Raw genomic sequence first — 23,397 nt, forward strand, 5'->3', positions numbered from 1 at the left:
GGGCTAGTTTTTGAGGTTTGGTGGGGGCAGGTAGGAAGGGGTAGACATCTTAAAGCACTATTTATATCCTTGCTTAGTATTTTGTTTAGAGCTAAAAGCTCGCTTTCTTAATTAGTTTTCTAGACTGGGTCTAAAGCCTCTTCCACACACCACAGAAGTGGACTCAATAGGCTTGAATGGAAAGCAGAAAAAGTCTGTTTACAATTTCTGTCTGTTTTGAAAACAGTTTCTGTTTCAATCTTCTCAATTGAAGGGGACTTTTGAATGTCTCAGTGGCCAAATACGTCCAAACCATACATCTAAGCCAGGAAGCTTTCCTGTTGTGGGTAAGCTTTAACCGTGAAAAGCATCACACCGGTTTATTAATTACCGTCGCTTTTGTACTGTGGTTTCCGTTTCCAGGGAAATGCAAACCACAGGACGTGGTCTCTGACCCCATCCTCAGAGATTGTTACCATGGAGGACACTTTTCCCACATGGTAAACAAAAGAAAATGAGGAACGTGAGTTCAGAAGTTGTTTTCCCGACCTGGAAGCTGTTACAGGTGCTTGAGCGGAGGTGTAAGAGAAATGCCCAGACGAGGGGCTGATGGAGTCAGATGAGGAAAGCCTCAGGACCCCTTCAGCCTCTCCCTGACTTGATAACGAGATACCAAAATAAACCTCCATGCTTGTCTGCTGCATTTTTGGTTGTCAAATTGCTTTTCTAACTTGATTGCATTTGACCTTGATGGTTAATACATTATTTAATAAATTCTGGAATTCTGTACAAATTAGAATATGATTTCTCCCTGAAATGGACTTGAGTAGTGGGCAGCCTGCTTGGTTCTTTGACCTGATCTAGCCACCCCAGGATTTGGGCTCTTTCTTCCTCTGGCTCAGGGATGAAGAACATTGTCTCTCTGAGAGGGGGGATGGCCTGTTGATCCAGCAGGGCTGCTCAGCAGGGTTCCATTCCTCCAGCTGGCACTCTCACAAAGCCAGCTGCTGGGTAAGAAACTAATTCCTTCTACTGCTCCTTCAGTTTGAACTTCTAAGGAAAATAGGCCCGCAGACGTAACCAGCCATCCATAGCAGAGCACACAGCAGGCACCTACAGCCCTGCAACTCCTTCCAGAACCAGAAAAGGCTACTGCAGATAAACCAGGGTGTGAAGCAGCCCACATTGTGGAAAGCTCAGGAAGGCTGGGTTTTAAGTAGACGACAGCTCTTAAGACTCTTGGGGGTCGGTTGCATTAAGAGTAAGGGAGGGTTGAAAGGTGGGGAGGGTACTTTCCTCTTCTCAGTGGAAGGAGCTTCCCGGCAGCCTTCCTTCCTTGCTTCCTGCCTGGCTCACTGCTTTCTCAGCAAGTTCTGGGGGAGCTGTGTCCTCGAGGCCTGAGAAGGGCTGGGGAATGTTAGGGCGTAAACAAGCCAGAAAAGCGCTCTGGAGGAAAAGGGAGGCTCCTCTGCATTTCCCTTTCCCGCAGGCCTGCCCTGGTTTTTCGTGATGTCATCCATTCATCATTGTGATCTGGTTGGCGGTCCCAGGCTTGGCCAGCTGCCCAAGGCCAGGAGGGAAGAGAGAGATCCCAGGACAAACGTGCAGTGGGCCCCTGAACTTGTGCGGAAATGTCATCAGTTCCACAGAGAAAGAAGAAGACAGTAAAAGTCACAAGATCCTATCCAACCTTCCCTACCCTGAACGCCTGGGAAGAATTCAGGGGCCTCTTGCCTGTGGATGGGGAGCCAAACCCTGGAGTGGGCCTGGGTGTGGAGGAGGGACTGCTCTGCCAGATGGTTCATTCTCCGGAATTCAACCTGTTTCCTGACTCAGTGGTGTTTGAAAGCAATTTTGTCCAGGTACTCTTGGGTCGCTCCGAATGGCACTCCTTGGGTCGCTCCGAATGGCACTCCAGATTCTTCTAAACCTGTTCCCAAGATGTGACCAGGAGAGTCCGTCCCTGGGACTGGAGTGGAGTAAGAACCGAGGCGAGGAGAAGTCAGTGGGCCCGGAATGCAAGGCCACCCTCACTTGACCCTGACTTTGCAGAGCCCCAGACAGGGCTTCTCCTGCAGACAGGTGTCACTCTGGGGAGAGAGGTCAGGTGTTCGCTGCTCTCAGTGGAGGATTTGGTATCCGAATCCCTCAATTTACTTCCTCCTCCAGGCTGTCAAGCCAAAGCAGACGAACAAAGAAGCAGTGAAACCAGATGCTCTTTGTGGGCTCGGACAGAACTGCTGTTTGGTGAAAGAATAGGAGCTAGGCACCCAGAGAGACCTGGGCTCAGAATCCAGCCCACTGCTTTCTTGTCAGGAGACGTCATTGAGCAAGTGACCTGTGCACCCTGAATCCCAGTTTCCTCTATTGGAGGAGGGGCTGGACTAGCCTGGTCATTACATGTGAACACGGCAGGCGAAGGCCTTAGCACAGCAGGCACTCGGTGCATTTTTGCTTCCTTGTCCGGGCTCTCCTCCTGCCAGATGGGACCCGGGATAAACAGGACTTGGGAGCTGGAAGGGACCATAGAGTGTGGGAAAGGTGCAGGAGATAACAGAGCCCCTCAAAGAAGGGCCAAAGGACAAGTTTTTCAAAGAAAAGCCAGGACACAGTCTGGGCAGAATTCACAGAAGTGTGACACATGTCAGGGAACTCCTGGGGTATGGTTCTCGTGGGCAATTGCTAGCAGTAGGAAGTATAAATACTATGACAGTTGCTTAACCAACATAGATCAAAACAGTGGTTCTCAATAAGTGATGATTTTGCCACCCCCCCCCCCCGGACCAGGGGGCATTTGGCAATGTCTGGAGACATTTTTGGTTGTTACAACTTGGGGTGGGAGGGGATATTACTGGCATCTAGTGGGTAGAGGCCAAGGATGCTGCTAAACATCCTACAATGCACAGGACAGCCCTCTCCCCCAAACAAAGAATTATCCAACCCAAAATGTGAATGGTGCCAAGTTTGAGAAATGCTCAGCTAAAACCACTGCTTCTGCCAAATGCTCAGACTGTGCCCGGGGCTGCTTTGCAGGTCAAAAAGGACAGGAAGTGGATAAACATCTACAAAGCCTCCAACACCATGGCCCTCGGGGTCACCTCCTCCGTGCCTTGCCTGCCCCTTCCCAACATCCTCCTCATGGCCAGCGTCAAGTGGCACCAGGGGCAGAGCCAGACGTGGAACAGACCATCCACAGCCCCACACATCATCCTGAAGAGGTAAGCAACACAGACGGGAGCGAAGGACAAGCGGGGTGAGGCGTGGATCCTCGAGGAGCGGAGGCTGCTTTGTGACTAAACTCAGGGTGGGAGAAAGCAGAGAAGTCGGCAGCAGGGATGTTAATTTTTTTAGACAGGCAGTGCACTGGAAGCATTGAGGCCAAGCGGGGCAAAGGGAGGCGTGAGGGGGACAGGAGTGAGAGGCCAGTCGACATGCCTGCTTTCCTTCCTGCTGCCTGCACCCCACTGAATCTTAGGAAATCTCTCCCCCTTTGGTGGAGGAGCAAGGAAGCCAGGAGGTCTGACAGATGGAGCACTGGTTGGGAGATGCAGGTTCTAGTCAGAAAAATAATTTTTGAGTCATAGTGGAACTAAGTCTCACTTAGAACTGTGACATATAGTGACGTCATGCTTGTCTAGGATGAAACAGCCTTTTTTGATATTTGAGCGTCTTGAGGATATTATCTCAAGAATCTCTAGATATTCCCAGAAGTCCAGGTAAACGCTTCATTTCTCCATGTTGCCTCAGTGCTAAATAAACCTCTCCGTTATATTCTGGGTGTACCTGTAGCCCAGCCCCTGCTGACTGATACCAGATCCAAAGCCAGCTCCTGAACCTTAGCTCCTTAGGGAAGAGTAACTGGGGCATTAAGGTCAGTGACTGGCCAAGCTGGACAGTGGGGCCAACTCTGTGGCAGAGGAGGGCAGCTGCCTTTGTGCTATCAAGAAGGAAACTGAAAAACCTTATGATCCCAGCTATCTTACTCCTAGGCTGTCTCTCCCAAGTAGACTCCAAGGAACACCAGCATGAGCATCATGGCAGGCTGGGTGGAGGTTAAAATGAAGATTCCAGGGCCACAAGCCAGACCTACTGAATCTGAATCTTTGGGGGTGTCTTCAGGTGTCAGCATTTTGAACAAGCTCACCAGGTGAATCTGATCTCCCCAAAGTTTGAGCACCACTGTGCTAAGCACTCTCTCTCCTACCCCCAAAAGGCTCAGTTCTGAAGGAGACACTCCTCATTTTAATAAACATAGTGTCAGATCAGAAGCACTGGGGTCGTCAATGTGTGTCTTCCCTCGTGCCTTCAGGATTCTCCCACTGAAGTTTGTGGAGCTCCAGATCTGTGACCACCTTCAACGCATCCTGCGGTTGAGGACAGTCACTGAGAAGATCTACTACCTAAGGCTCCACCCTGACCATCCTGGGACTGTCTTCCGCTTCTGGATTCGACTGGTTCAAATTCTGCAGAATGGCCTGTCCATCACCACCAAAGACCCTAGGATTCTTGTCACTCACTGTCTGGTACCCAAGAACAGCTACAGCCCCTCAGGAGACTCTAAGGTAAGTGGGCACCATTGCTGCCTCCAGCCAAGGCCAGAGCTGAGCTGTAGAGCTTAGGTGAGCTGGTATGTGGGCATCGTGTGAAGGTGATTCCTGCCTTAGGCCTTTTCTACTCAGTTTTATTGAGGTATAATGTACAACCATAAAATTCACCCGTTGTATGTATACAGTTCAACACTTTCAGTAAATGTAGAGAGTTGTGCAACCATCACCACAATACAGTTTTGGAACATTTCCATCACCCTAAACAATTCCTTTGTGCCCATTTGCAGTTATTCCCTGTTCCTACTTCCTGCCCTAGGCAACCACGGATCTGTTTTCAGTCTCTATTCACATTTCTGAGACATTTCAGATAAATGGAATCCTACAATATATAGTGTTTTGTATCTGGCTTCTTTCACTTAGCATAATGTTTTTCAGGTTCATCCATATCATAGCATGGGGCCAACTCTGTGGCAGAGTCACAGTTATCAATAATTCATTCCTTTTAATTGCTGAATAGTATTCCATTGTATAAATATACCACATTTTGTTTATTCGTTCACCAGTTGATGGATATTTCGATTGTTTCCAGTTTTTGGCTATTATGAATAATACTGCTATGAACAAGTTTTTGTATAGACATATATTTTCATTTGTCTTGCCTCGATTCCAAGGAATGAAATCACTGAGTCATATGGTAAGTTATGTTTAAACTGGGAAACTATTTTCCAAAGTGGCTGCACCATTTTACATTTCCACCAGTAATGCATAAGGGCTTCAGTTTCTCCACATCCTCACCAACACTGGTATTGTCTTTTTTATTAAAGCCATTCTAGTGGATGTGTAGTGTTTTTAATTTGGATTTCTTGAATGACTAATGATGTTGAGTAACTTCTCATGGGCTTATTAGTCATTTATATATCCTCTTTGGTGAAAAAGGTCCAAATTGTCTATTCAAATCTTTTGCCCATTTTAAAATTAGGCTTTGTCTTCTTATTGAGTTGTAAGAGTTCTTTGTATATTCTGGATACAAGTCCTTTATCAGGTATATGATTTGCAAGTATTTTCTCCCAGTCTATGAACTTTTTTATTTTCTTTTTTTTTTAAGATTTTATTTATTTATTTATTTTCCCCCCAAAGCCCCAGTAGATTGTTGTATGTCATAGCTGCACGTCCCTCTAGTTGCTGCATGTGGGACGTGGCCTCAGCGTGGCGGGAGAAGCGGTGCGTCAGTGCGCGCCCAGGATCCGAACCCGGGCCGCCAGCAGCGGAGCGGGCGCACTTAACCGCTAAGCCACAGGGCCGACCCCCATTTTCTTAATAGTGTCTTTTGAGGAGCAGAATTTTTAATTTTTTTTTTTGTGAGGACGATCTACCCTGAGCTAACATCTGCCAATCCTCCTCTTTCTGCTGAGGAAGACTGGCCCTGAGCTAACATCTATGCCCATCTTCCTCCACTTTATATGGGACGCCGCCACAGCATGGCTTGACAAGTGGTGCGTTGGTGCACGCCCGGGATCCGAACCGGCGAACCCCAGGCTGCCGCAGCGGAGCACGCGCACTTAACCGCCAGCGCCACTGGGCCGGCCCTAAAATTTTTAATTTTGATGAAGTGCAATTTATCAATTTTTTCTTCTGTGGATCAGGCTTTTGGTGTTGTATCTAAGAACTCTTTGTTCAACCCAAAGTCACAAAGATTTCATCCTAATAAAATCATAATATCCTAAATTTATAGATTTAGCCCTTACATCTAGGTCTATGATCCATTTGTGTATAGTATGAAGGAAGGGTCTAAGTGCTTTTTTTTGGCATGTGGATATAAAATTGTCCTAGCACCATTTGTTGAAAAAGACTATCCTTTCCGCATTGAATTGTCTTGGCACCTTTGCCAAAAATCAATTGACCACAAATGTAAAGATTTATTTCTGGATTCTCAATTCAGTTCCATTGATCTGTTTGCCTATTCTTGTGCCAATACCGCAATGTCTTTTTTTTTTTTTTGAGGAAGATTGGCCCTGAGCTACCATCTGTTGCCGATCTTCCTCCTTGCTTCCTTTTTTCTCCCCAAAGCTCCAGTAGACAGTTGTATGTCATAGTTGTACATTCTTCTAGTTACTCCATGTGGGACGCTGCCTCAGCATGGTTTGATGAGCGGTGCATAGGTCTGCGCCCAGGATCCAAACTGGCAAACCCTGGCCCGCGGAAGCGGAGGCGCAAACAACCGCTACGCCACTGGGCCGGCCCCTACCACAATGTCTTGATTAATGCAGCTTTATAGTAAGTTTTGAAATTGGGTGATGTAAGTATTCCAATTTTTTTTTTCAAATTGTTTTGGCTATTCTAGATCCTTTGCATTTCCATATAAATTTTAGAATCAGCTTTTCAATTTCTACAAAAAAGCATGCTGGAATTTTGATAAGGACATCTTGAATTTATACATCAAGTTGAGGAGAACAGCCATCTTGACAATATTGTCTTCCAATAACTGTATGTGGAATGTCTTTCCATTTATTTTGATCTTCTTTAATTTCTCTTAGCAATGTTTTGTAACTTTCAGTACACAAGTTCTGCACTTTTTTGTTAAATTTATTCCTAAGTATTTGATTCTTGTTGATACTATTGTGACTAGAATCATGTTTTCTTAATTTCATTTTTGCATCATTCATTGCAAGTATAGAGAAATAAAACTGATTTTTGCATATTAATCTTGTTCATTAGTTATAGCAGTTTTTGTGGATTCCTTGGGGTTTTCTACATACATACATACATGTTATCTGTGAATAAAGACAGTTTATTTCATTTCCAATCTGGATCCATTTGTTTATTGCCTTATTGCATTAGCTAGAAACTTCAGTACAATGTTTAATATAAGTAGCAAAAGCAGACATCCTTGCCTTATTCTCGATCTTAGGGGAAAACATTCAGTCTTTCATTAAGTATAATGCTAACTGTGGGATTGTTGCAGACACCCTTTATCAGGCTGAGGAAGTTCCCTTCTATTCCTTGTTTATTGAGAGTTTTTATCATGAATGGATATTGGATTTTGTCAAATGCTTTTTCTGCATCTATTGAGATGATCATGTGGTTTGTCCTTTATTCTGTTAATATAGGATATTATATTGATTTATTTTCAGATGTTAAACCAACTATGTGTTCCTGCAACAAATTCTACTTGGTCATGGTGTGCATAATCCTTTTTATATGTTACTAGATTCAGTTTGCTAGCATTGTGTTAAGGATTTTTGCATCTATGCTCATTCAAGATATTGGTCTCTGGTTTTCTTGTGATATCAGGCTTTGGTATGAGGATAATAATAGCCTTATTGAATAATTTGGGCAATGTTACCTCCTCCTCTATTTTCTGAGTTTGTGAAGAATTGGTATTACTACTTCTTCAAATATTTGATAGAATTCACCAGGGAAGCTACTTGGGCCTTTTTACCCCAGGCCTTAGTGTGATGAATATAATCCTGATCTGAGCTACAACATAAACTCCGTGAAGATGGGGATTTTTATCTGTCTTTTCACTGCTATTCCCAGTGCCTGGCACATAGTTGACATTCAATAAATATTGAATGAATGAATGAATGAATAAGAGTGGCATGCACAACTAGAACACTTCAGGGTATCACAGGCAACAGGAGAGAAAGCGATTTTACCCAGGCATAAAAAGCAGCTCAATATAAGATTTTTCTAAGAGGAATTAATTTTTAAAACATTTGTTACATTCCTACAATAAATATTCGATCCCTCTACATTTAAATATAAAACCAAGTAGCATAAGCTTTATTAAAGTTTATATTAATGGGCTATTCAATAACATATTAAGTTATGTTAATAAGAATAGTTTATCTACTAAATTATATTTAAAGTATTCAGGGGTGACATTTTCCTTAGGACACCAAAGGATATTTATAACAATACAGGGGGCGTAAACAAACAGATATGGCCTCAGAATTGCCTCTCTGAGCAGCTGGCATGGCTGCCCAATGGAACAGTTTGAGTTCCAACACTTTAGGGTCTGGACCATGATATTAGGAAAATGCAGAGACCCTAAAGCCTTGACCACATGGTTTTGCTTTTTTTCTCCATCTAGTTAGTACAGAAGAAACTCCAGGCCTCCCAGCCCAGTGAGAGCCTCATGCAGCTGATGGCCAAGGGGGAGAGTGAGGCCCTCTCTCAGATTTTTGCCGACTTGCACCAGCACAACCAGTTCAGGTAAAATCAGGCCAGCCTGACATCCCTTCCTGCAGCCCAGATAGTCCAGGCCATGAGATCCAGAAACCAAGTAACCTGGTTACTGAGCACAGGGAGGAGCATGAAACACTGCCACTCTGTATCCAGTCTTTATCTTTGACTCAGGCAACCTCTCCCAGTTCTCTGTGCCTTATTCTCCTTCTCCACACAGCAAGCATGGTAGGCTTGGCTCCAGAGGAGGAATTTTGTAAAAAATGAAATAATAAGTTAGCAACACAGGTGGAAAAGTAAAACCTAATTTCTAATCCAGTTCCTAATCCTACAAAGAAATAACCAAAACGTTGTTTAAAACAGCGTCTACTCATTGGGTTCCTTTACTGACTTACCTGGCCTCTGCTTAGACTTTGTGGAGCTTCTGTGGTCATTTTCTAAAAAACCTCCATTGTGCAGGCCTCGCTTCTCCATGCCTAGGGAAATGTCCCTGTATGTACAGATGACTTGGGGCTGAGTCTTAAGACTGGCTGGTGTGAGAGACACAGGAGTTGAGAGCACTTAGACCACAGGGCACCATGGCCAGAGAGCAAGGAGAAAGTGGGAACCAGGGTCCTCATGAACCTGATTTGTGGCGTAAGAAAAGGGAGAATAGAAATAAATTAGTAAATGTCACCAGAAGAGTAAAACAAGGTGTCAGAGAGAAGGAGACTTTTGTCATTCAGAGACAGAGCAAAAAAAGGAGAAGTTTCTGAGTGCTGGTAATAAACTGAGAACCAGTAGAGCTCAGAGGAGGCAATCTCTCGTAGTGGGTAAGAGCTTGCACAGATCAGGGCCCAGGTCACTGCTCTGACCGTGAGCTCTTGGGCACATTGCTCTTCTGGGCCTCAGTTTTGAGATATGTAGAATGGAAATTATGATAATGCCAACCTCATGCAGATATTGTCAGGATCAAAGGAGCTCATATGCATCAAGAGTGTGGCACCCTCCTCAGCAAATGTAGAGGCAGATATAAGTAAACTCTCACTAGATATTACCTTGTGTTATTAACTCTAATTTGGGCTGGCAATAGAAAAGTATCAACACGAGAAAAAGACTTATTCGTTGCCTGCTGTTAAAGAATTTATACTGGGGTCATCACTCTGTATATCTCAGAGAAATCTGTGATTAAGAAATTTCTGGGTAAGAGGTCACATCGGTGAGCTGGAGAGCGCTGGACTCGCAAAGAGCAGGACATGTTGAAGCAACTTTTTTTGGGGGGGAGGGGGAGGAAGATCAGCCCTGTGCTAACATCTGCCAATCCTCCTCGTTTTTAGCTGAGGAAGACTGGCCCTGGGCTAACATCCATGCCCACCTTCCTCCACTTTTTTATATGGGATGCCGCCACAGCATGGCTTGCCAAGCGGTGCGTCGGTGCATGCCCGGGATCCGAACCGGTGAACTCCGGACCACTGCAGCGGAGCACACGCACTTGACAGCTGGCGCCACCAGGCCGGCCCTTGAAGCAACTTTTTGACTGTCTCAAAATGTTAAATCACAGGTGTTTCTATTACTGTTTGAAGGCCAGCTTCTGTTTATAATTCTTGGCCACAATTCAGTCACCTGGCCACACCCAGCTGCAAAGGAGGCTGGGAAATGCGTTCTCCATTCTGCATAGCCATGAGCCAACACAAAATCAGATGCTTTGCCCCCAAGGGAGAAGGGAAGAAGGGATACTGGTGAGTTTTGAGAAAGGAAAGGAAGGGAAGAGGGGTGGAGGTGTAAGGACATAAGTAGCAGTGGGCAGCAGCCAAGCAAGGCAGGGCCTGGGAAGCCATGCGAATGAATTTAGACTTTGAGTGTAATGGGATCCTTAGCAGCATTTTAAACAGGGAAGTGATCCAATTTACATTTTGAAAAGGTCGTGCTGGCTGTTGCAGTGACAGCTGATTTGAAGAGACGGAGAGTAGGTGTGGAGACACCAGCCAGGAAGCCATGGCAACCTAGTCTGGGCTGTCACATACAAAATGGATCAGAGAGATGCGAGAAACAGGGAAAAATTAATTTTTGCTTCACTGTTATCTCAATAATTGCTTTGTACAGACATTTAGTTTCTTCTCTTTAATTTCCCAGAATAAAGCCCTGAGTGATGATTTTTCTCCTCATTCAGGCAGGTTCTAGTTACAATTATATCAGATTTTGCACATTGGCAACAACATGCAACTTACAGCAAACAAAATAAACGGCTGATACACAGGACTGAACAGATGGAGTTACATCCACTCCTCCTCAGCAAAATCAGCAGCATGGGTTCTGCTCCCCACCACCCCACCCCATCCCACCTCCCCTTCCTTATTTTCTTCTGCTACTTTAATGTGCGTCACACCCACGCAGTAGAGCCACAGCTGGCCTTCTTCATATTTATATCTGCATCTCAAGCTTTTGCATCAGGAAAAATATAACTAGAAACAAGACTTGAAATGAGAGTTTCATGCTCTATTCTTTTCTTTTTGACCTTCATTTCCTTGATCCTGAAATGGCTGGAGTTCCAGGAGCAGCAAAAAGACAGACACCAAAAAGGACAGCTCAGGTAATGGAGGGCACAGGGCACCTGTGTCTCGGAGAACTTGCTGCACTGCAGTTGTAGGAATAAGATCCCCTCCAGCTCCCTACCCGGCTTTCCTGGTGCTGTCAGGGTTGCCACCATCCTTCCATACCTTAGTGTGAGTTCCTCTAGGCTCTTTGGACAACATCATCAATTTGGCACCAAATCCTACCAATTGCTTTCTTTGAAATGTTTCTTACATCTTTTACTTCATTTCTACTCCCACAGATGCTACCCTAGTCCACCTTATCACCTCATGCCTGGACTACTGCAGTAATCTTCCGCTAGTTCATTAATTCATTTATTCATTCAAAAACATGCGTCGAGCACTTGGTAAGTGCCGAACACTGTCGAAGGCTTTGGAGTCCCAGTGGAGAAAGACACAGTACCTCCTTCAAGGGGTTTATCATTTGGTAGAGTCAGATGGGTAAATTCTAAAATTACAAAACCTCTCCCTCCAGGCAACATTCAAAGCTCATGCCTGGGGTGTCTCAGAAGCACAAAGACAGGGGGTCCCTCACTCTCCCCAGGAAGCTATCCCGGAAGGCCTGGGACGTAGGTGAGCTGAGTCGTAGAGGAGGGTACAAGTGGGCTGGCTGAAGCGGATGAGGCAGGGCATTCTAGGAAGAGAACCTGTGTGACAGAGCATGACACATTTTGGAAACAGCAGCCAGCTTCCTATTTATTTCCAGGTTCCAGTTTACCCCAAATCCACGCATTTTGGCATGCATGACCCTGCATAAACTTCCTCTATCTTACCCATCTCACCTGATCGCTCACTCCTCAAATAAGAGCCTTCTGTCTCATCTTCTCCAGCCAAAATCTTCTACTCTAGCCAAATCTTAGCTATGGGGAACATGCCTCATTCATCCCCTCTCTGCTCCCTTCCCCCCGATGGTCCACGCTAAATCCTACCTATCATTCCAGATACACCTCACAACATCATCCTGCCCAGATGAATGTTGCCCCAGGTGAATCTTGACTTAGTTATAACCTCTCTTACGTTATTCCCTAATTATTTTGTAGGTTTAAGTCTTGTTTCTTCAACCAATACTAAATTTTTTTCATTCCTCTGAATTATCCACAGCAGCAGAGCTGGGAACACAACAGGAGCTCAATTAATATCTGTGCACCACACCACTAATAAATTATTCCTCCAAATTGGCTCAGGAGGCAGCCAGAATATCATGTTATATTTAGAAATTTAGAGGAATCCGTAGACTCCAGGGGAGCTCTGCCAACTTTCATCCATTCCAGGGATTACAAACTCAAGTATCTGCAGGTGGAATAAATGGGTAAAGAGTCTAGGTGATGTGCATATAAGAAATGATTAACTTTTCTTTCAACTCTGTCATAAGTAAAACAACAGCTTGGCTGACACTTGAATTTAGCATTGAGGAGACAATAGGGAGTGGTGGGGACAGTGGCAACAAGAAACGAAGGTTTCAATTAAGGCTTCAATTAATTGTTGCCATGCTGGAACACAGGCCTGGTGTTGCCAGATGATCTGATTTTTCGAGAGAAGCCAAAAATATGGATTTTTATGTGACATATTCTCCACCCCATAAAAAATTAAAGCACAATATAAGCCAACACTTAGTGGGCAAACAAAACATACCTGCAGACCAAATTCAGCCTGGAGGCTGCCAGTTCACAGCCCCTGCTCTACATGGTGAGGAGAGCTGATGCTGGCTCACATCTTCTCTAAGTCTATGAGTGCTTTCTCACGTATGTGACTGATAATACAATGGTGATTCATTTCTGTTTTTACACATATATTCAAACACACACACAAACACATACACCATACCCCATGAAGTTAGGGTTGAGGAAAACAGAAATAGAGAATATTTCAAACTTATTTCGGGGACTTCAGAGAACAGCTTGTGGACATCTGGTGTCAGGGAAACTACCCCTCCCAAGATGTCCCTAGGCTGATTTCAATTAATCATCCTGGATGTCCTCAGGACACTTCTCTTTCCTTGGAGCTGAAGAAACTTCTCTTTTCTCTCTGGGCTCAGTAGTGTACTCTTTCACTTTGGAAGGACAGTCACATCTCAGCCTCTTTGAACTTTTGAATGAAAAGTGAGAGAGAGAGAGCGCACTACATTTGGAAAAACCAGTGTCCCAAACCTTACCTGTGTGGCTGAACCTTTCAACTCCCCATCAGTGGGTGGTGTGGCCTATTGCACTGCTTCCCAAACTTTAATGTGCAGACAGTCCCCTGGGAATCTTGTTAAAATGCAGATTCTGAATCAGTGGGTCTGGGTGGATCTGAAACTATGCATTTCTAACATGCTCCCAGGTGATGCCAAAGCTCCTGGGCTGCGAGCCACCCTTTAAGTAGCTGAAGCCAAGTGGACCAAGAACAGGCTCTGGCTTGAGGCCATCTGGATTCAAGGCCATTGCCAGTTCAGCAAACTGAATATCCTGGGGAGATTCACTCGGTTAACCTCTCCAAGCCATATAGGTTCCCTCCTTTTACTGGCACTGCCTTGTTCACGTGATGTCATGGTAAAAACATGGGCTCTGGAGCTGGGCTGCCTGGCTCTGCCTCCTCATTATATGACCATGGTTAAGTTACTTAACCTTGCCCGGCCTCAGATTCCTCACCCGTAACATAGGGACTATGGCAGCGCTGAACTCTCAGGGTTGTTTTGAGGATTAAAAGAGCATTAATGCATGTAATTGTTTGGAATAGTGCCTGGCCCATAATAAGCACCCCACAAATGTGGGCCATAATCTGTGAGCATGCTCTGTGGATTAAAGTACAAACAAATGCATTCCCTTTTTGACCTAGAGAAAGATACTCCCGGTGAAGACTGCATCCCTTGCACCCGTGACCTCAGTTGGAGGGATTCGCTCACCTATGGAGAGTGGGAAAGAGAGAACCCCTCTGGGCCGCAGCCCCTCTCACTCCTCAGCACTCTGGCAGCCTCCACAAGGCCACAGCTGACCCCACTCATAGGTACAGTCATGGGATTAATCTGGCTGCCTTCATGGGACGGGCCTGGAATTCCATCTCAGGCTCACCTAGGTTCAGGTCCTAGGGTCCTGGGGTGATTCCAGGAGGCTGTGGGGTGGGAGTGGAGGTGCCAGCCACAGCCACCTCAACCCTCTTTTTCCTGCCCTGTTCTTCTCTACCTTCTACTGGGCTGAGTGAAACCCTAAGCATGGCACCTCCAGAGGCCCCTGGGAGTTCCTGCAAGTGACTCTGAATGGAGACCAGGATGACGCTGTTGTCACTAGAGCTGCTTTCTCCCTGCTGGGTGGGAGGCATGAGGGTTCCTGTGGGCTCTTCCTTCAAGGAGGTGGGGAGCTGGCTCTCCCTTTTCCTTTCCAGAGCTCTGGGGGAGCCCCAACCTTCTGCTGCGGAGAGTAAGAAGGAGCTAGGCCAAGAAGGGTGGGAGTCAGACTTCTCTGGGGCCCAACCCTTATCTCTCCATGCTCCAAGTCTTATCCATCCATCCACGTATTCATTTCACAAACATTCGTTAAGTACTCCCTATGTGCCTCTGTCTGACCAGAGAAAGATCCCTAAAGAAGGTAGGAGTGGTTTATACTTTCTAAAGTAAAATACTATTAATAAACCACTAACTCTTACAAGATACCTGTTATTAATAGTTGACAAAAAAATTAACATAAGTATCTATGTGCTCACAGGAGACAAGTGATGTCCTCTTGAGCATTCTTCTCTCCTATACTAACAGGAAATTCTATCTGAACCACCCTTTCACACTGGAGAGAATCTATGCAGCCCTCGCCAAAGCCACTCTGCAGCATTCATCTTTCTGAGGGGCTCTGTCTGGATGGAGGGGAGAAGAAAGCTGCAACTACAGGAAAATAGAACCATCTCACGCTGATAGCATAGCCTTTCCTTGGAGAACGATTTGGGAGCATGGCTCCCGGACGAGAAGCATTATTCCAGCATTATTCCAGCACGTAACTTCACGTCCTCACCACCACACCTCACCTCCGTTCCACCACCAGACGGGCACAGGAGGACATGCTCTCAGGATGCCCAGGACCAAGAGATGGAGAGAAGGAAGGAAAGGGAAACAGGACCAGAGGAGAAGTGGAAAAGAACAAAATGGAAGTGAAGAGGAAGGTGGAGGGAGGAAGTCAGAGAAGAGGGGAGATACGGAGAGGTGGTAACAGAAAGAAATAGAAGAGAGTTGGGAGAGAAGCTGAAGAGGACAAGAGAAGAAATACACTGCTGAGAGATGCCAAGCTTCTATTTATCTAATTTAACTTGAAAGTAAGGCCATATACCAAAAAAGAAATATGTTTTCTTCTCTGCTCAGATTACTCTGGACAAGTATGAGGGGTCAGAAATGAATTCCAGCCATGGGATTCTCCTTAAATTTCCCTTTCTACCAGTTTTTCTTGTTAGTGCCTCTTTTCTGATTCAAGCTTTGGCCTTCTTCCTTAGCCCATTCCCTATCTGAGACTTGCTAGCCTGGCCCTGGTGTTCCAAATGGAGTTTTGGGGTTGAGGCTGCAGAAAGGTTCCTGCAGGAGGTGGTAAGACAAGGTGTGTGAGGAAGGGAAATTTCTCTTTTGTATTCAAACTTTCCAAGTCTGCTAATATCTCAGCCCTACAAACACTGGCTCAATTTCTTTTGCATATGACACCCCCTTGAAATGTCAACATACCTTGTTAGTGCTTATTAAATTAGTGATTCCAAAGAGAGGAGACACAGGCTCAAAGCATAGGTAACTCAGAGATTTCAGGCTCAAAGTATAGGTAAAATCAGGGGTTCACAAATTATCAATCAAGAGAGTGTCTCTTGCCCGGTGGCCTAGTGGTTATGTTCGGCGCGCTCTGCTTCAGTGGCCCAGGGTTCAGTTCCAGGGCATGGACCTACACCACTTTTCAGTGGCCATGCTGTGGCAGTGACCCACATACAAAATAGAGGAAGATTGACACAGATGTTAGCTCAGGGCCAATCTTCCTCAAGTAAAAAAGAGGAAGATTGGCAACAGATGTTAGCTCAGGGCCAATCTTCCTCAGCAAAAAAGAAGAAAAGGGGGCTGGCCCTGTGGCTCAGCGGTTAAGTGCGCGTGCTCCACTACTGGCAGCCCAGGTTCGGATCCCAGGCGCGCACCGACGCACCGCTTCTCCGGCCATGCTGAGGCCGCGTCCCACATACAGCAACTAGAAGGATGTGCAACTATGACATACAACTATTACTGGGGCTTTGGGGAAAAAAGAGAGGAGGATTGGCAATAGATGTTAGCTCAGAGCTGGCCTTCCTCAGCAAAAAGAGGAGGATTAGCATGGATGTTAGCTCAGGGCTGATCTTCCTCACAAAAAAAAGAAAAAAAGAAAGAGTGTCTCTCAGATGACCCATGGACTGGCCTCTTTGTTTAAAACGCACAATATTTCATAGTCAATAAACCAGACAATGAGTATTTCAGAAAACCTGCTCAACTTTCCAATTAGAAAGGTTTTTGGGATGTCCTGCTTTGATTTAAGACATCCTAGGAGGCTCTTTTTCTTCACTGAAGTGGTTTTCAGACTGAAATGGTTGGAGGGCTACAAAGTGAGCTCCTAGATCACCATCACTCTTTCCAAGGATGACTTATGTCCTAATTCTTGGTGATTTCAAAATCCACATAGATGAATCGTCCTATACCCTGGTCACTGTTCCTTGAACTGCTGCCCAATGGTCCTGTCCTCCACCCTCTTCAGCCACTGACTCCCATGATGTTACCTGAGAGTTTGTCATTAATAACTGCATACCACCCTCTTATTCCCACCCTCCAGCTATCCCACCACCTAACTTTCCCCTGAATCCAATAATCCTTCGATCCCCCCAATCCTACAATCTATTGCTCCTTCTGGGTTTTCTCTGTCCCTCACTCTCCTCACGTCCTCATTTCCCTTCCCTCCATCCTAGATTACGTGATGAATCATTATTATTATCACTCCCTTGCATGCACCCTCAACACCTTTGTGTCTCTTCCACTATAATCACTTGGCTAAGTCCAGCTCCCCACCAACTCCATGCCTGCACATGCTGCTAAACTTGCCTAGAGAAAATACATGACATACTAACCAGTCTCACCTCAAAGTCATAATCACAAGCCTCAAGAGGGTCCTTAATGTTGCCTGGAGATCACACTGTGCTCCCCTCATCTGTTCTCTGCTGAATGGCTATTTCACACCTTCTCTCTCCTCAAACCCCCAATGCCTCCTGATGACCCAGCTTCCCGTTTCACTGAGAACACAGTAGCAATTGAAAGAGAACTCCAAGCTCTCACCACCATGTCTACCACTTACCTAGAACCAGACCCATGGATCTAGTTTCTCTCCTTGTTACTATGGAAGAACTGTCTCCGCTCTAAGCAAAGTTTAACTCTCTCCCTTTGGTACTGGATCTCATCCCATCTCACCCACTCAAGGACATTGCTCCAGCACCTCTCCCCTGTTTTTCCTACATCATCAATTTGATCCTCACTCCTGGATCCTGCGCACCAGTAATAAACAAGCTGGTATTTCTTCTAAACGTACTGTTATTTCTTCCATTTAAAAACAGAACAAAATAAAACAAAACCTCTCTTAGCCCCTCTGTCCCCTCTGCTTCATTTTTCTCCACCCCTTTAAACTCCTTGAAAGGGTTTCCAATTTCTTGCTTCCCATTCTCTCTTGAACCCCTCCGGGAGGTTTTTGTACCCACTACCCCACCAAACCTGACCCCCACATTGCTAAAGCCAATGGCCAACCAGTCCTTACCTCACTGTTAGCAACATGTGACATATGTGATTACTTCTTTCTTCTTGAAACACTTTCTTCACTCGGCTTCTATAACACTGCATTCTCCTGGCTTTCCTCCTCCTTCACTGGCTTTTACTCTCATTTCCTTTGCTGCTTCATTCTCATCAACACCCCTCTACCATCTTTGAACATTAGAAATTTCCAGGGCCGGCACCATGGCTCAGCGATTAAGTGCGCGCGCTCCGCTGCTGGCGGCCCGGGTTCGGATCCCAGGCGCTCACGGACACACTGCTTCTCTGGCCATGCTGAGGCCACGTCCCACATACAGCAACTGGAAGGATGTGCAGCTATGACATACAACTGTCTACTGGGGCTTTGGGGGGGAAATAAATAAATAAATAAATAAAATTTAAAAAAAAAAAAAAAAAAGGAAATTTCCAGGACTCAGTCCTTAGGTCTCTTCTAATCAAAACTCATGGCTTTCACACCACATATACACCAATTACTCCCAAATTTGTATCTCTAGTCCAGACCACTGCAAACTCCACAGATACATATCCAACTGCCTACTTAGCATCTCCATTTGAATGTCTAACAGGCATCTCAACACGTCCAAAAACAATCTCTCAATATTATCTTCCAAAACTTGCTCCCCCCAAAGTCTTCTCCATCCTAATAAATGGCAGCTCCACTTTTCTAGTTGCTCAAAATCTTGGAGTCATCCTTGACTCCTCTTGTTCTCTCCACTCCATTACCAACACACCAGGAAATCCTTTTAAACTACTTTCAAAACATATTCAGAATCTGACACTTCTCACTATTTCCACTGCTACCACCCTGGATCAGGTCATCATTATCATCACCTGGCTTGTTGTAAAGCCTCCTAAGTGGGCTCCCTGTTTCTAACGTTACCCTCTTCAGTCTAATGTGACCCTTTTAAAGGCTTAGCTCATGTCACTTCTTTGCTCAAAATCTTCCAATGGCTTCCCATCTGTATTAGGATAATGCTGGCTCTGTAAGAGATAAACCCAATGTATCAATGGCGTAAAACAACCAATAGAAGTTTATTTCTCACAGAAAGTCCGAAAAGGGTGTGCCTGTTTGGTGAGTGGCTCTTTAACAGGAAACTGGGCTCCCTGCAGGTTGTGACTTTGCCATCTGCACTACACGGCTTCTAGGGTTGCCACAGAAAGAGAAAGAGCTTGGAGAATTACACACAGCAGGTTTGTATGGCCAGTACTGGAAGTAGTGGATATCATTTCTGCCCCTCTTCCTTTGGCCAGAGCTCAGTCACATGGCCACACTGCATGGGAGCCTAGGAAATGTAGTCTAGCTGTGTTCACAGGATGAAGAGGAAACGGTTTGCTAAACAGCCAGTCTCTTCCACACCATCTCACTCATAGTAAAAGCTAAAGTCTTTACAATGGCCTAAAGGTCCTACATGGTGTCCCTCTCCCCTTTGCCCCCATCCCTGCTTCTACTTCTCTGACCTCATGTCCTCTACTCCTCAATTACTCCACTCCAGCCACACTGGCGTCCTGCTGCTCCTCAAACACTCCAAACATGCTTCAGCTCAGGGCCTTTGCCCTTGCCATTCCCTTTTCCTGGAATGTTCTTCACCACCTTCAGATGTTCACTCACACCTCACCTTCTTCATGAGCCCTCTCTGGCCACCTTTCTAAGATTGCAACATCACTCCTGATAGTCCCTACACTCCCTGTCTCCTTTCTTGCCATATTTGATTTCTTAGTACTTATCACCACCTCTCATTCTATACATTTTTCTTTTTTATCTGGTTTTATTTTGGCTACATACCAGAATATAAGCACCACCAGAGAGTGTAGTCCATTTTGTTCACTACCGTATCGCTAGTGCCTAGAACAGTATCTGGCACACAGAAAACAACATATTTGTGGAGTAAATGTTCAGTAGCACCATATGAACAGAGTTGGGATGCCTGAAGGACATTACCCTTTTGAGGTTGACATCATTATACCTGCCACAAACAGTCCTTCAGTGCTTCTCTCAGAGATAGAATCCAGGGCTAGATGGGCCTTGAGTGCAATTGAGGTGACATTTCTTATGTGTGTCACCCCCCAAGTCCTTTCCTCCTCTACCCACCTTCTAACTCTGGAGCTCCCAGGAGGTCTAATCTGCTTTTCTCTCCTCAGAAAGCTCATTTGTTCTCATGGCTCCATCAGCTGCCTCCTGGCCAATGACCCTTCTAAGTATCTCCTCCAGCCTATTGGCTCTTTCTTTTTAGATGTTCTGCCATCACCTTAGATTACTATGTCTTGAACTCAATTCACTATTTCTCTCATATTCCACTCATGTAGTCATTCTCCCAGTTTCCTATGATTAAAACTTTAAATTTTTGAGTGCTGCTCCTTCATTTCTTTCATCCAAGCAGTCAATAAATCCAGGACTTGTTTTCCACTTTTAAAAGTTCTCTTATATATAAGTGTTCATTACCATTTCCCTTTCTCTGCCTAGGCCAGGCTCTTATCCACAGGGAATCTCAGGATTGGAGGGCCCCATCCCTGGCAGAGTCCCGCTACCTCATCCAGCCTCCTTTAGGACACTTCCAAGATGGGTGGCTCTCCCAGTAGGCTACAGTTTTGTAAGGGCAGGGACCATGCCCTCTTCACTGTGGGTTCACCAGCACCTAGCATAGTGCCTGACTTCAAGGAGGTATTTTTAAAAGTTTTTTAAATACCTCCGGATACAGCCTGTTTTATAGTTAATCCTTATTAGGAGGGCCGGCCCCGTGGCTTAGTGGTTAAGTGCGCGCACTCCACTACTGGCGGCCCAGGTTCAGATCCCAGGAGCGCGCTAACGCACTGCTTCTCCGGCCATGCTAAGGCCGCGTCCCACATACAGCCACTAGAAGGATGTGCAACTATGACATACAACTATCTACTGTGGTTTTGGGGAAAAAAAATGGAGGAGGATTGGCAATAGATGTTAGCTCAGAGCCGGTCTTCCTCAGCAAAAAGAGGAGGATTAGCATGGATGTTAGCTCAGGGCTGATCTTCCTCACAAAAAAAAAAAAAAAAAGAAAGCAAAAAAAAATCCTTATTAGGAGATGCGCCTCCCTGAAAGAACCACTTTCATTCCATTCCACCTCCCACATAGGCACAAGCTTAGAAACCTTCCGAAGATGACCCACAGTTCCCACTGCCTTCAGCTCAGGCTCCTCAGATTGTTAAGACCTTCCACTACCTAGAGAAACTTATCATCTATGCTTTCCCTTCATGCCCCCCTCTCTTTTTTATCCCCCTCATCCCCTACCTGGCCTAAGAATTTACCTCCTACTCTGACCCCAACTTGCCCTTGTTCCTGTTATTCCTCTTCTGAATAGTGCATTCAGGACTTCCTTAGTCCTGCCTGAGTCACACCTCCTTAGGAAGCCCTCTCTGGCTACCAGAGAGGTCACTGTCATTCCTTTGTCTGAATTCCCAAAGCATTAGTTGTCAACTTCTGATCTTGGTGCTTAAAAGTTAACTAACTTGCTTTGTATTTAATTCTTTCATGAACATACTACTTGTCTCAACTGGATTTTAAAGTATAGAGGCTTTATGTGCTAAGAACACAGTAGGTTTATATTTCATTTGTGTTGCAAACATAGTAGCCCTCATTTAACATTTGTTTTAATTTCATGACACGAAAATAAGTGAATAATTTCCTGTGTTCCTCTTAAATCAGGGACGTGCAATGGGTTCCACCCATTCAGTTCACTTAACATTATTAAGCATTTACTTTGAGCTGGGCAGCAAGCTCAGACCTGCAGATACAGAGATGAACAAGGTAGATCTCTACCCTGGAGCTTAGTCTGCAGGAGGATAGATGGATAAGCAGTATTTTATAGCAAAATTTGGCAAAGCATACTAAAGATACAAAGTGCTATGAAGGCAAATAAGAGAGAAATTATTATGCCTAGTAGGGTGAGGAAACGCTTCTAGAGATAATATCTGAGCCAGGATTTCTGTGAACTGGGACTTCTATTCGCATTGACAAAGCAGAGATTCAGAAAACGCACTTATTCCAAGCGGAGGAGGCCACTTGATGAAGAGAGGCCATAGATGTGAAAGGGCGGGTGGTTCGGGAACACAGAGATGATGGTGGCCAGAGCGCAAGATATGTGAGGGGGAGTGGTGGGAGACGAAGCCGAAAGATACACTGGAGCCAACGAGTGAAAAGGCTCCTGTAGGCTACCCCATCAGAACAGCAGTGCTGAAGGGAAAGGAGAGGTTGGGGCGACTGATACAGTCGGATTAATTCGGCTCTGGGTGCCTGTGGGCATGAAGATAACCGGCGGGGTAATGCAAGAAGCCCTGTGGAAGCCGAGTCACGCGCTGTGAACCCGGACGTGGCGGCCAGACAGCCGCGCCCACACGCCACCCGAAGTAGGGGGCTGAGGCCCACCAAGCCCGCAGGTCCAGGGACCAGAGCAGGGCGGGAATCCGGTCCGCGCAACTCGGCGCGCTCGCGGGGACGTGGCGCTTTCCAGCCAATCCCAGCTACGCGACTGCGGGACCAATGGCTGTCCGGGGCAGCTATGCGTCAGCGGCCGGTTTGTTGACGATTGGTCGGGAGGCCGCCGGCGAGGCGGAGAGGGGCGGGGCGCGGAGCCGCTTCCGGTTGGGCGGTGCTTGTGCGCGTGAGCTGAGCCGGTGGTTGAGCGGAGGCCGCGGCACGGTAGGCTGTGAGCGCTGTGAGAAAAGGTAAGTGCGGTGGTGCGCGGCCCGTACTCCGCAGCCTCGTCCTTTTTCGCTTTCTTTTTGTCCTGAGGCCTCGCTCCTGACGCGGGATGGGCCTCCTTCTTTCGGTGCCTGTGTTTTTGCTAGCTCGGGGACCCGGGGCCTGAGCCGGCTCGCGACCCCAGGGCCCTCGGCGCGTAGCCTGGGTTGGAGGCCGCCGCTCGCCTTTCCGCTCGCTCTGAGAAGGGGCCCGGGTCTCGCGAACTCGGGCTCCCGGCTTTGCGTCCTGTGGGTGCTGTTTTGTGCCTGGCTTGCTACGTCCTCTGTCCGTGGGCCTCGCCACTCACCGAGTCCGTCCGACTAGGGGGCCACTCTTGTTTGCATCTTGAAGGTCGGAGGGCATCAGGTAGTGTTATTCTAACAGCTCCCTGCCACCTCCCACTCACCGGCCTGCTTGTGTCCTCTGGCCCCACCCCAAGGCCACATCCCCAGGGTAGGGTGCATCTGCCAAGAAAGTCGTGTTCGCTGACTTTGAGGGTGTAGAAACAAGGGGAGACAGAAAGCTTGAAGACACTCTGTGATTTTTTTTTAAAAAACTTGCTGTAATTTTAATAGCCGAGTGTTTCGAGCTTCTATGTTTGGCTGCGTACTTCAATCAGCGATGGAAAATAGTTTTGAAAGC

At 46.2% G+C, this 23,397-nt stretch overlaps 2 protein-coding genes across 3 annotated transcripts in view; both read left to right on the forward strand.

Moving 5' to 3' along the window:
* Positions 1-1,610: 1,610 nt before the first annotated feature.
* On the forward strand, positions 1,611-22,916 carry GARIN1B (golgi associated RAB2 interactor 1B). Its single transcript, XM_058534676.1, has 8 exons — positions 1,611-1,841; positions 3,013-3,197; positions 4,289-4,541; positions 8,620-8,741; positions 11,243-11,280; positions 14,096-14,268; positions 22,426-22,713; positions 22,863-22,916. Exons 1-8 carry the CDS (start codon positions 1,611-1,613, stop codon positions 22,914-22,916), a joined length of 1,344 nt encoding a protein of 447 aa, XP_058390659.1.
* The window catches only part of CALU (calumenin), a 29,766-nt gene continuing 29,038 nt past the window's right edge, over positions 22,670-23,397 (forward strand). For both annotated transcript variants that reach the window (XM_058529485.1, XM_058529477.1), the window contains exon 1: positions 22,670-22,739. The gene's annotated coding sequence lies outside the window, so the exon portion shown is untranslated. The remainder of the gene's footprint in view (positions 22,740-23,397) is intronic.

The sequence above is a fragment of the Diceros bicornis genome, chromosome 3 (genome assembly GCF_020826845.1).
Source record: "Diceros bicornis minor isolate mBicDic1 chromosome 3, mDicBic1.mat.cur, whole genome shotgun sequence".
NCBI classification, from domain to species: domain Eukaryota; kingdom Metazoa; phylum Chordata; class Mammalia; order Perissodactyla; family Rhinocerotidae; genus Diceros; species Diceros bicornis.